At 42.4% G+C, this 13,144-nt stretch overlaps 1 protein-coding gene across 1 annotated transcript; it reads right to left on the bottom strand.

The window, feature by feature from the left end:
- Positions 1-1,024: 1,024 nt before the first annotated feature.
- On the bottom strand, positions 1,025-12,927 carry CXCL17 (C-X-C motif chemokine ligand 17). Its single transcript, XM_082709409.1, has 4 exons — positions 12,642-12,927; positions 3,508-3,588; positions 2,756-2,857; positions 1,025-1,427 (listed from the first exon to the last, which is right to left on the bottom strand). The coding sequence occupies exons 1-4, from the start codon at positions 12,718-12,720 to the stop codon at positions 1,330-1,332; spliced, it is 360 nt and encodes a 119-aa protein (XP_082565535.1). The 5' UTR covers positions 12,721-12,927; the 3' UTR covers positions 1,025-1,329.
- Between the last annotated feature and the right edge of the window lie 217 nt (positions 12,928-13,144).

The raw sequence follows: 13,144 nt of genomic DNA, 5'->3' as shown, positions 1-13,144 counted from the left end.
TTTTTTTTTTTTTTTAATTTTATTTATTTATTTTGACAGAGAAAGATCACAAGTAGGCAGAGAGGCAGGCAGAGAGAGAAGGGGAAACAGACTCCCCGCCGAGCAGAGAGCCCGACGTGGGGCCTGATCCCAGGACCCTAAGACCACGACTTGAGCTGAAGGCAGAGGCTTCAACCCACTGAGCCACCAAGGCACCCGGAGAAGAGGCAGTCTTTATACTGCTGTGATAGCCTTTACTTCCTTATTCGTTCTTTAAAATGGCTGCCAGTTTAATGTCCTTATATATTGTGGGTTTTTTTTTTTTAAAGATTTTATTTATTTACCTGAGAGAAAGCATGAGAGGGGAGAGGGTCAGAGGGAGAAGCAGACTCCCTGCTGAGCAGGGAGCCCGAAGCAGGACTCGATCCCAGGACTCCAGGATCATAACCTGAGCTGAAGGTAGTCGCTTAACCAACTGAGCCACCCAGGCGCCCTATATTATTGTTTTGATCATTTTATTTCCATGTTAAAAAAAATGACACCCTCCCATTTTTACAGCATGAAGGCCTTTTCAATGGCATTTGAGATCTTCCACACCATCTCTCTAGCCTTGAACTGTGGTTGTGAATATGAGTTTTCTGTACTAGATTAGAAACCCACAGAGTACAATGACCATTAATGATGATGATGATGATGATGATAAGAAGGATCATTAATACTTTAGTATTTAGTATTTAGGCATTCTATGTGTTGGGAGAGTGCCAGGTTTTTTGTTTTGTTTTGTTTTGTTTTTTAAATTTACATTATCTTTAGTAAGATCATGTCAGATTTGTTCCTATACCTTCTGTCTTTTCTCCACTTAGCTCTTACCTCAAAAAGGTTTGTTAAAACGGTAAAAGAATAAAAAATTGGGCAGTGGAGAGGAAGAATGAAGCTGGTGGTTGGCAGTGTGTGTAGAATCTGGGTAGAGTTTGCAGTAAACGGGCTAAAGTGGAGATTAAATGAGTTGCCAGACCCCATGTGAAAGAAATGGATTTTGATTTACTACATTTAAAAATATTTATTTTCTGTTTGCTACTTGCCTGGTTATATGTAAGGTCATTTGGGACTAGTTAAGAAACCAGGGTTTCCAGGTAATTAAGTTTAAGCCTGGGAAAAGGGAGGGAGGAGGCGCACAGGGAAAAAGACTGACAAGAGAAGAGGGCACTAGAGGGAGCAATAATCTTGGGGAAAATGCTTTGTGAGAATGCTGGAGTAGGGACAGGGTAGGGGAGCTGGAAGTGGGAGGAGGGCATCCTCTAGGTGTTCTCTACCATCTTGACTGAGAATGCTTCATTGGGAGAGGGAGTCCTATAAAGGCAGTGCAAAGCTTGCTAGCTGACATTGTTTGAGAAATTCCTGGCAGGCTCTCCAGTGCTTGTTTGGCTTCCTGTGGTGCCTTTGGTGCCCTAGGGTGAAAATAAAGATTAATGTTAAAAATGTTTTCAAAATTTAATTTTTAGGGTGCCTGGGTGGCTCAGTTGGTTAAGCAACTGCCTTCAGCTCAGGTCATGATCCTGGAGTCAGGATCAAGTCCCACATTAGGCTACCTGCTCGGAGGGGAGTCTGCTTCTCCCTCTGACCTCTTTCCTCTCATGCTCTCTTTCTCTCAAATAAATAAATAAAATCTTTAAAAATTTTTAATTTTTAGGAAATCTTTCAAAATGGTAAAAAGGTGAGACTCGTCCAATGGAAAAAATAAAAATTTAAAAAATTTAGAAATTAAAATAAGAAAATATATTCTTCATTCTTCATTCCTTAGAACTGGATACTTAACCAACCAAGACACCGTGATGCCCCCCAAAATAAAATATTTAAAAATAAGTAAATAAATTTTCGATAGGTACTACCAAATTGAATTTTACTTCTGCCAGCGGTGATAAGGATCTTGATTTATCTCATCTTTCATAATATCATAATTTCAATCAGTTTAATTTGCCAATTTATTTTTTTTTAAGATTTTATTTATTTATTTGACAGATAGAGTTCACAAGTAGGCCAAGAGGCAGGCAGAGAGAGAGAGTGGGGAAGCAGGCTCCCTGCTGAGCAGAGAGCCCCACGCGGGGCTTGGGGGGACCCCGAGATCATGACCTGAGCTCAATCCACAGAGCCACCCAGGTGCCCGCCAATTTACTTTTTTTTTTTTTTTTAAAGATTTTATTTATTTATTTGACAGAGAGAGTGAGCACAGCAGATAGAGTGGCAGGCAAAGGCAGAGAGAGAAGCAGGCTCCCCGCCGAGCAAGGATCCTGATGTGGGACTCGATCCCAGGAGGCTGGGATCATGACCTGAGCCGAAGGCAGCAGCTTAACCAACTGAGCCACCCAGGCGCCCCCAATTTACTTTTTATATGACATTTAAAAACTTCTCAAGGAAGGAACCAAATTATGTTTGATATCTTCAGAGATTGATGACCAAGTCCCCAATAGTCCCATCTCCCTCCACTTTGATAAGCAATGGACTCCTAAAATCTAAGAATTTGGTCGAACCTTTCTAGTATTAGGAAAATTGTATCTACCTCCCTTCCTCTTGTTTCCTCAAGTTGACATTGAGTAGAAAGGGCTGAGAGGTGTGCTTATCTTAATCTTTGTTTCACTTCTTTTGTCTATTCTCAACCCCTGTTCCATCATATGGAATCATATGGAATCATATGGAATATCATATGGAATAACAATGTGGCATTGTTATTCCGCAGGGTGACTCTGGTTGAAGGAAGGTCATTCTTTTTGAAACTTACTGGTTTTCTTCACACTGGCCTTGAACTGATCACAGGGACACTGCTTCTTTGGCATCTCAGGCATTGCCATAAGTTTTCTTTTAGGGGCTCTCAGGAACCAGTCTGAAATAACAGGGTTGGTACTTAGAGGGGAAGGTTAATATCGTTGAGAATAGGGAGTAGGGCAGGGCTTTACTTGCCATCTTCCTTGCCTTCCAGTTTCTTTTTCAGACTGCAGTGGAGGTGGGGAAAGGAGTCAACACAGAACAGTGGGGATACCCAGTTATATGAGCACCAGGATTTCTGAGTTGTTTTGCCTGACCTGTATTGGCAAGAATTTAGTGGCAGGTTTGGAGGGGGCATCAAGATATCATTAAGGAGACCAAAAAATGAAGAAAAGATCTAGTGTCTTCTCTGGCTGTCTTAACTTGGCCAAACGTTTTGCCTCTCTGATTTCAGTCTTATTTATGATTTAATGAAGGTCAAAAAGATTCAGGAAGTTTTTGGAAAGCAGCCCTGGGTTCTTGGGGAGAAGAATAAGGGGGGAAGGGCAGCCAGAGATTCAACCAGCTCCCCATAGAACTTGGAGGGGTCCTGCTCTTGCCAGAGATTCAGGAAGAAGACAAGTGTTGGTGCTACATGTGGTGGGCTGGTGGAGAGGGCAGTGGGTGAAGTTAGCTCAGAAAACATCTGCACTGGTGTTTGGAGGGCGGGAGTGGGGCTCAGGGGAGAGAGTTGGATTGGGATGGTGCAGTGCTATTATTGATACTGACCTTTGCAATCACATTCTTGGCTGCCTTTGTGGGGCCACGTCCTAGGAGCCTGGCGATCGTCCCGTTGGCCTCTGGCGATCCCTGGTGGAAGAAAACAGGTCATGGCCAGGCACCGGAAAGGGAAGAGGCCAACAGAAATGGTCCCCCAGTATTGTGCTACCTGCATCATTGGTTTTTCCTTCCTCTTTTTTTTTTTCTTAAGATTTTATTTATTTTAGAGAGAGAGTGCACACACAAGTAGTGGGAGTGGCAGAGGGAGAGTGGGGGAGAGAGAAGCAGGCTCCCCACTGAGCAGGGAGCCCAATGCTCATGCCAGGCTGGATCCCAGGACCCTGAGAACAAGACCTAGGCCAAAAGCAGATGCTTAACTGACTGAGCCATCCCAGATGCCCCTCCTTCATTTTTCAGGGATCTAGGGTACTTTAAGAGAGGAATATTTTATTTTATTTATTTATTTTTTAAGATTTTATTTATTTTTTTGATAGAGATCACAAGTAGGCAGAGAGGCAGGCAGAGAGAGGGAGAAGCAGACTCCCTACAGAGCAGAGAGCCTGATGCGGGGTTCAATCCCAGCACCCTGGGATCATGACCTGAGCTGAAGGCAGAGGCTTTAACCCACTGAGCCACCCAGGTGCTCCATGAGAGGAATATTTTAAATGGATAAGGAATTGAGGTTTAAGATATGGCTTAGAGAAGAGCTTAGCTGGAGGTAGGTGGAAAAAGAATGGCTTCTGGATGGAAGAAAGGATAAAAGGTGGGTGTTAAGCAAGATCTGACGGGAGCACCTGGGCGGCACAGTTGACTAAGCATCTGATCCTTGGTTTTGGCTAAGGTCATGATCTCAGGGTTGTGAGATTAAGCCCTGCGTTGAGCTCCGTGTCGGCTTCTGTGATCAGTGTGGAGTCTGCTTGGGTTTCTCTCTCTCTGTGTCTCTGTCCCTCCCACCCTTCTCCTGCTTTCGCTCTCTTTCTCAAATAAATAAGTCTTTAGGAAAAAGAAAAAGAGGACCCGATAATACGCCCTACCCCAGCACACATTAAAGTTCTCATGACTTCAGAAATGAGAACAAGGAGCAGATTATTTCACAGACTCCTCAGGATCTTCACCTGACCTTTACGTTCCCTATATTTGCATCCATAATCCCAGTTCAACTATAAGAGGATGGTATTTACTTTTGTGCCTCTGGAACAAATCCATTCCTCTTTTGGCCTCTAGTCAAGTCTGTCTTACCACCTGATGCTGTCTTTTAAGATTCTGATTTTATGAAATGGTAATATTTCTATGACAGTCAAGGATGATGGTTAATAGACTTGAGATACTGTAGCTAGAAGTGAGCCCAGATGGTGCTTCCTTGGCATAGTGGTTTCTGATATATCCTGTAAGAATCAATTATGCCTTTACATGGTTTCCCACTGTATTTGAAAGCAGTTCTCTTAATGCACAGCTATACATATAGTTTGTTGTTTGAAATCTGTTGTGGACATTGAATTGTCCCCCCCGCCCCAATTCACGATGAAGCCCTAACCCCCAGAATGACTTTATTTGAAGATAGGATCTTTAGAGATGTGACTGTGTTAAAACGAAGTTCAAGTTAAGATGAGGTCGTTATGGTGAGTCCTGATTCAGTCCAACTGGAGTCCCTATAAGAAGAAAAGATTTGGGCAAAGAGATACCAGAGTTGTCAGAAAATAAATTTCTGTTGTTTAAGCCCCTCATTCTGTGCTACAGGAAACTAAAAATCTTGCTCCCACCGATGGCTCAATAGTCATTCAACTGTATAGAGCTGACACATGGCAGGCACTTGGTAGATGTTTGTACAATAAGCAAATGGACTAGTTGTCTGGAGAGGGCCCTTAGAGATCCTTTGATTCAATCTAGGGCTCTTTCCCAGACTTGTGCCCTTTCTGCCACACAGATGGAAGGTATTGCACCATTTCCCCCAAGTACTAGTTTCCAAATGTTCTCATGTGCTGTTTTGAGTGCTATTAAAATAACTCAAGCAGACACACATAGCCCCTGCCATCTAAATTTTTCTAATATTTTACTTTCGCCTGACCTCTACTTGTAGTTCCAGAGGAAGGCCACAGAATACTAGAGCCAGAGGGAATCTTGGAGCTTATTTAATTGAAGCTCTTTAGTTAGACGTTTTTAAAATTCTAAATGTATAGAGCTATATTAGAGAAAATTTGGAAAGTAGAAATAAAGAAATCTTCACTCTTACCATCTGGTGGTATTTTGGTGTGTTTCCTGCATATGATTTTCTTTCTACAGTGATAACCATAGTATGTGAACAAGTTTTTTTTTTGTTGTTGTTCACTTTATAAACATGTTGCTATATCATCTTTATGATGGACTTTTTAAAAAGATTTTATTTATTTTATTTATTTTTAAAAAGATTTTATTTATTTGTTTGTCATAGAGCACAAGCAGGCAGAGTGGCAGGCAGACGCAGAGAGAGAAGCAGGCTCCCCGCTGGACAAGGAGCCCAATGCAGGACTCAATCCCAGGACCCTGGGATCATGACCTGAGCTGAAGGCAGCAGCTTAAACAACTGAGCCACCTAGGCGTCCCAAGATTTTATTTATTTGACAGACAGAGAAGTAGGCAGAGAGGCAGGCTGGAAGAGGAGAGGAGAGAGAGAAGAGGAAGCAGGCTTCCTGCTGAGCAGAGAGCCTGATGTGGGGCTCGATCCCAGAACCCTGGGATTGTGACCTAAGCCGAAGGCAGAGGCTTTAACCCACTGAGCCACCCAGGCCCTCTATCCCTCTATGATGGAAATTTTTATGAACTTTTTTTTTTTTTTTTTTTTTTTTTAGAAAGAGAGAGAGTGCAAGCAGAGAGAGGCAGAGGGAGAGAGAGAATCTCAAGCAGGCTCCATGCCCTGGCAGAGTCCTACTCAGGACCGGATCCCATGACCCTGAGATCATGACCTGAGCTGAAATCAAGAGTCAGACACTCAACTTACTGAGGTGCGCAGGCTCCCCACCCCGTTTTAAAAAAGATTGTATTTCTTTATTAGAGAGAGTGAGCATGAGTGGGGGGCAGACTCCCTGTTGAGCTGGGAGCCCATTGATAACTTGGAGCTTGATCCCAGGACCCCAAGATCATGACCTGAGCCCAAGGCAGACACTTAACTGACTGAGCCAGCCAGGTGCCCCCAAAACAGACATTTTTAATGACTACCTAATATTCCCAATAAACATATGACCTCCAAGTTATTTAACTCTTCACTCATTGCTGAATATTTAGATTGTTTTACTTTTGGTTATTGATAAAATTCCTTATGTTTGTAACTGTTTTCCAAATGTTAGATTATTGTCTTGGGCAGATTTCCCAGAGTGGAATTGCTGGGTCAAAAGTTAAGAATAGTTTTATGTTTCTTGATATTATTATTAAATTGCTTGTAAAAGGATTGTACAAATTAACTAAATCATTATCCCCCCCCCTTTTTTTAGATGAGGGAACTGAGAGAGAGCAAATGAAATACCCAAGTTCACAAAGGTAATGGTGACCCAGCTGAAGCTAAAACTCAGGTCCAAGTTTCTTTTTTTTTTTTTTAAAGATTTTATGTATTTATTTGACAGAGAGAAATCACAAGTAGACGGAGAGGCAGGCAGAGAGAGAGGGAAGCAGGCTCCCCGCTGAGCAGAGAGCCCGATGCGGGACTCGATCCCAGGACCCTGAGATCATGACCTGAGCCGAAGGCAGCGGCTTAACCCACTGAGCCACCCAGACGCCCCAGGTCCAAGTTTCTTAAGTGCTGTTCTTTCCGCAGTCTTTACAACCTTAATTCCATGGCATAAATTAAAATGAAGCTGCACGTTCCTACAATATGATGTTTACCAAACCTCAGACATTTCTGGAACACCTTTATGATGCTATTATTTACTTCTTACTTTTTCTTTAAACAGATTTAATTTATAAAACCAGCCTCATCCTCTGCTATATTATCTGTGAGATTAGGAGTTTGATACATGCTTAGATTTTTTTCTAACATGCATTAACAAAAACATAACTATTGAAGTAAAAGCTAATTTATGTCCTACTGAAAATCAGTTTTGGAAAATATTGATATAGTGGAATAAGCATGAACTTTACATCCAGGCAGATGTGGCATCTACTACTTGCTCTGTCCCTTAACGATGCAGTCTTGGCTTCTTTGATTTTTGGTTCTCTGGTTTGTAAAACGAGAGTAGTAGTATCCACCTTGCAGAATTAGGAATAAATAAGCTACTGGGGGTGCCCAGTGGTCAGTTCTCAAGTAGGTGTTCAGTACATGATTGTTATTATTGTGGACTTCTGTCGCTCTGTACCAAAGAGAATGTCTATGCTGGAATGTTAGGTTTGTTGCTTTCTACTGACCTGTATATGTAAAGAAGCTAACTCCCACTTGTTAGGACTTGTGGTAGATCTATCATTATTTTGACTTCGCTGTTCCACTACATATTGGCTTTATGATTTCGGAGAAGTTGCCTAACTTCTGTCTTTCATTTACCTAATTTGTAAAATAGGGCTAATAATTGTTCATTAGTATGTGCCTGTGGATTAGTATGTTCCTAGCTTTGTCCACTAGAGGGCGTAGAAGCACTAGCTCCCGGTAGCCACGGGCCAGACCTTAGTGTGCAGGGCTCGTGAGTACCATGGCCCAGTGAAAGGAACCACAGCTCCTTGGAGAAATAAATGGTTGATTCCAAGGCAGGCCAGGGAAGTACAAGATGAACCTGGAACATCTTATGATATCAGAAAATCTGGAACTGTTAAAAAATGATAAGCCAAAAAGAGAAGCCTGCTTGCGGCAGCTCTCAATAGTCAATTTTGAGACAACATGAACAACATAACAAATAATGATAGTAATGGATAATGGATTATAATTCATAAATATCCATGAGTCTTTACTCATAAATAATTCAGTAAGTAAATGGGAGAGAAGGAGAAGATTTTTCTTTCTTTTTTCTATGATTTTATTTATTTAAGAGAGAGTAAGAGAGAGAGCATGAGGGTGCAGGGAGGGTCAGAGGGAGAAACAGACTCCCTACTGAGCAGGGAGCCTGATGTGGGACTCGATTCTGGAACTCCATCCTGGGACTCCAGGATCATGGCCTGAGCCCAAGGCAGTTGCTTAATCGAGTGAGCCACCCAAGCATCCCGAGAAGCTTTTCTTATAGTAGAATCCCAATTAATAAATGTAGAAGGAATGATGGACATAGAAAATCACCATTTGGCTAATTCCATAGTAACTTTTGTTGAAGGTGGGAATCGTCAATGGATTTTGAAGAAATAGGCTTTTTGTATAGTCTTTTTTTTTTTTTTTAAGATTTTATTTATTTGACAGGCAGAGATCACAAGTAAGCAGAGAAGCAGGCAGAGAGAGAGGAGGAAGCACTCTCCCCGCTGAGCAGAAACCCCGATGTGGGGCTTGATCCTGGGACTCTGGGATCACGACCCGAGCCAAAGGTAGAGGCTTTAACCCACTGAAGCACCCAGGTGCCCTGCTTTTTGTATAGTCTTAAAGTATCTCTTCACAGTGGGAAAAAGAGTAGTTTTATAGTAGAGAAACCTGGCAGACACTACCTTGAGCAAGTGTTCAAAATGAATATCATCAGTAGTTGGGAATGATCATGGGCCATCTGATGTGAGGCATGGAGAAGGTACACATGACTTCTGTGGTACTCTTGCCAAAAACACATAATCTGATCTTAATCAAGAAGAATCATAAGACAAATCCAAACTGAGGGGCTTTCTACAAAATAACTGACCAGTAGTCTTCAAAACTTTCAAAATCATGAAAGACAAGGAAGGCTGAGAAACTACTCCAGCTTGGGGAAAACCAAGGGGACATGACAGCTTTATTCAGGTTAGTATCCTGGATTGGATTCTGGACCAGGAAAAGGACATTAACGGGATGATTAGCAAACCTGAATATTAGTACATTCATTCATAGTATTATGTCAATGCTAACTTCCTGGTTTTGGTAATCATGTTATGGTAATGTAAGATATTATTTTTAAAAAACTGGATAAAGGATATATGGGAACTCTGTTTTTATAACATTTCTTGAGTCTGAAAAATTAAAAGTGAATTTAAAAATACATTATATTTCTGTGAGGACATAATGAGGTAATATGTATGAAGTGCTTGGAACCTCCCTTGCTAGGGGCGCCTGGGGGCTCAGTCGTTAAGTGTCTGCTTTCTGCTCAGGTCATGATCTCAGGGTCCTGGGATCAAGCCCCACATGGGGCTCCCTGCTCAGCGGGAAGCCTGCTTCTCCCTCTCCCACTCCCCCTGCTTGTATTCCCTCTCTCACTGTGTCTTTATCAAATAAATAGATAAAATCTTAAGAAAAAATAAAATAAATTTAAAAAATTAAAAAAAAATCGCCTGCCACATAGGATTACTTAGCATATTTCAACAATCATTGTAGATAACTTCATAGTTAATGATATAAGTAATTAATCTATTATTATAAGTGATTTGTTTCCTAACATTTTCATATATTCTTATCTTTTCTCATTCCTCTCTGTGAAAAACACACTGTGCATGTATGTGGTTATTTTAAGAAATAAAGTAAGATTAGATTTTATTTTGGGGGGATGGGAAGGTGGAGAGTGTTGTTTCCACGAGCCAGAGAGGTGCTGCAGAACTGGATTAAGAGATTGGGATGGCTGGGTGGGTTAAGCCTCTGCCTTTGGCTCAGGTCGGGGTCTCAGGCTCCTGGGATTAGGCTCTCTGCTAAGCAGGGAGCCTGCTTCCTCCTCTCTCTCTCTCTCTCCCTCTCTCTCTCTCTGCCTGCCTCTCTGCCTACTTGTGATCTCTTTCTATCAAATAAAATAAATAAAATCTTAAAAAAAAGAGAGAGAGAGAGACTGGGATGGAGCCTGGTTGTCTGTAATAGCGCCATCTGGCGGCAGAACGAGCTTTCCCCAATTCATTGCTGTTGTCTTTTAGGAGCTACTTGAGATATTTTACTTAGTCCATTTATTGAATCCTTGCTAGGTACACATTATAGATTATTTAATATTCACAATAATTATGTTCTAAATGGTATTTTACTCATTTTAAGATGGTAAAACGCTCCAAAAAGTGAAGCAGCTTGTCTAGGGCTGCAAATTAAGGGTGGAATGAGGATTTAGATCTAGGTTCTCTGCGTTCCAAAGCTGAGTCTACAGATCTAGGAAGTCTAAACGTGTCGCCAGGTTTGAGAACTATTGTTATAGAGCAAGGGTTCTCAGCTGGAGGTGGTTACCCCCTCCAGGGGACATTTGGCAACGCCTGGAGTTAACTTTGTCTATCTTAACTGGGGGCAGGGGAGGAGAGGCTTGGTATATAGTTGATAGAGGTCACACACGTGCTGCTGGACATCTTACAATGCACAGAATAGCAGCTACAGCAAAGAATTGCCCAGTCCCAAATGTTAATAGAGCTGCTATCAAACCCAGGTGTAGAGTCTTTTAAGGGCAACATTTTGAACTTAGAAACCTGAGCATTTATTCTTTCCCTTAGCAAATATTTACTGAATACTATGCTGGATAGAATGAGGGATATGGAAACACTATACCAGATTGTGCTACCAAGGAGGTTGCAGTCTAGAAGGGCAGGGGTGGAGGTAGGAAAGGCACACAAATACCTTCAGTATGAGACAGAATATGACAAATGCAAAGAGAGGGTCACGTTTGGACGAAGCATGTTCACAGGACGGAGGGCTCATATCTGGTTGAGAGAGGAATCAGGAAGCCTGTGAGGAGGAGGTGGTCTCTGAGCCGAGTGTATGAGAGAAGTTAAGCTGGTGGGGAAGCACAAGACCCGTTCGGGGAACAGCCAACAGTCTAGTTTAGATGGAGCACAGAGCACTTGTTAGTGAGATGTGGAGTGGATTGGAAAGGCAGGTTGTGGTTAGGGCTTTGAATCAAGGGTAAGGACTCTAGCCTTGGTGTTGGTCACCATGATGGAAAAGCCTTCCCCTCCCGACTGGCAGTCTAGGCCCTAGAACTATGGGGTCCAGCACCTCCCAGAGATCTCTCTCTGCAAGGGAAGGGAAGTGTAAAATTGGGGTGGAGTAAGTTGAGCTTCTGATTTTAAGGATCAAGTTTTTGGTAAATATGTAAAAAAGCTATTTTACCTCAAGCTAGCCCTTGAGGAGTTGGTTTTCTTGAGTAGAAACATAGATGGGATGAGCTCTCTTCTGCATGGTTGTTCTGCTAATGGTGAGCTCACCTGAGATGGAGTGAAAGCTGGGGCTGATTTGGAGTCTTTAACCTAAGGCCTGCTTCCCAAAAACGTGAGCTTAGTAGTATGGCTAAAGCTTCCAATATAGATACTATCCAGTGATACAATCTTTCTAGTTTTTTACTTTACTATTAAATAGTATTAAAAATTGGGGCGCCTGGGTGGCTCAGTGGGTTAAAGCCTCTGCCTTCGGCTCAGGTCATGATCCCAGGGTCCTGGGATCGAGCCCCACATCGGGCTCTCTGCTCTGCGGGGAGCCTGCTTCTTCCTCTCTCTCACTCTCTGCCTGCCTCTCTGCCTACTTGTGATCTCTGTCTGTCAAATAAATAAATAAAATCTTAAAAAAAATAGTATTAAAAATTATTGGTGGCATCGCGGTGTACTATAAAGAATATTTTTAAAAAATATTTTATTTATTTATTTGATAGGGAGAGACACAGCAAGAGAGGGAACACAAGCAGGAGGAGAGGGAGAGAAGAGAAGCAGACTCCCCACTGAGCAGGGAACCCAATGCCGGACTTGATCCCAGGACTCTGAGATCATGACCTGAGCTGAAAGCAGAAGCTCAACCAACTGAGCCACCCAAACGCCTCCAGAGAGCAGATTTTTATTGAGCCAGTATATATCAGTATTTTGCAGCTACAGTTTCAGACATTTTGATACCCACTATCTCACTATCTCATTTTGCTCTTGAAACACTCTTTGGATATAAGTATAGTCTTCTCCTTTTTGTAAATGAGGAACCAGGCACTGGCAGAAACTAACTTGTCTCAAATCCCTGTAGCTGGAAGGGGCTACATTTCAATGCATGGTTTTTGCAGGGTTTTTGCCTCATTTTCTTCTGTGTTCTGCCACATCCACACCCCCCTCCCCCGCCCCATTTCCCCTTTATAGAAAATTAATCTTATTACCTGGATTTGGGCTGCTAGAGACCACAGGCATCAGCATTAGTGGCAGCAACAGAAGGAGGGAAGGGATTAGAATTTTCATTGCGACTGTTGGTGCTGCTGTGCGTCACTTGAAGAGAGTGTGGAGGGTTCCCAATTGGAGGCTCCCAAAGTCTTCCTTGAGATGGTGGTCTGGGCTTTAATCCCTGGCCAGTATTCCTGTTAAAGGGCGAGAACGGCTAAGTGACACTGACCTCGTTAGGTAACAGGTTTACAGGAATCTGGGAGGAAAAACTGACCAAACAAAAGAAATGAAGCATTCTTAAGAACACAAGAGGTGACTGACAACTTGGCAGCAATACTGGTTCCCTCCCCTCCTCCTCACCCGCTTCCTACCTCCCAGGGTGCTATGATTTCTCCCCCAAATCTTTTTGCTCTTTGAATTTCCTTGTACCTTTTGGTGATGTTTTCTAGCTTAATATTGGGCAAGAAATCAAGTACTAAGGGTCAGCAGAAGAGAGGATGGT

Source organism: Mustela nivalis (genome assembly GCF_964662115.1).
Source record: "Mustela nivalis genome assembly, chromosome: 18".
NCBI classification, from domain to species: Eukaryota; Metazoa; Chordata; class Mammalia; order Carnivora; family Mustelidae; genus Mustela; species Mustela nivalis.
The sequence above is the reverse complement of the archived record's forward strand: the minus strand, read 5'-3'. Positions and strand labels throughout refer to the sequence as shown.

What these genes read in the sequence shown, in the direction of transcription:
- CXCL17 (XM_082709409.1), bottom strand. Translation starts at nt 12,720, where the DNA reads ATGAAAATTCTAATCCCTTCCCTCCTTCTGTTGCTGCCACTAATGCTG. An exon ending in CCAAGAATGTGATTGCAAAG is followed by an intron (nt 2,858 to 3,507) that starts GTCAGTATCAAT and finishes CTGTTATTTCAG; the next exon opens with ACTGGTTCCTGAGAGCCCCT. An exon ending in GGCCAGTGTGAAGAAAACCA is followed by an intron (nt 1,428 to 2,755) that starts GTAAGTTTCAAA and finishes TTTTCACCCTAG; the next exon opens with GGCACCAAAGGCACCACAGG.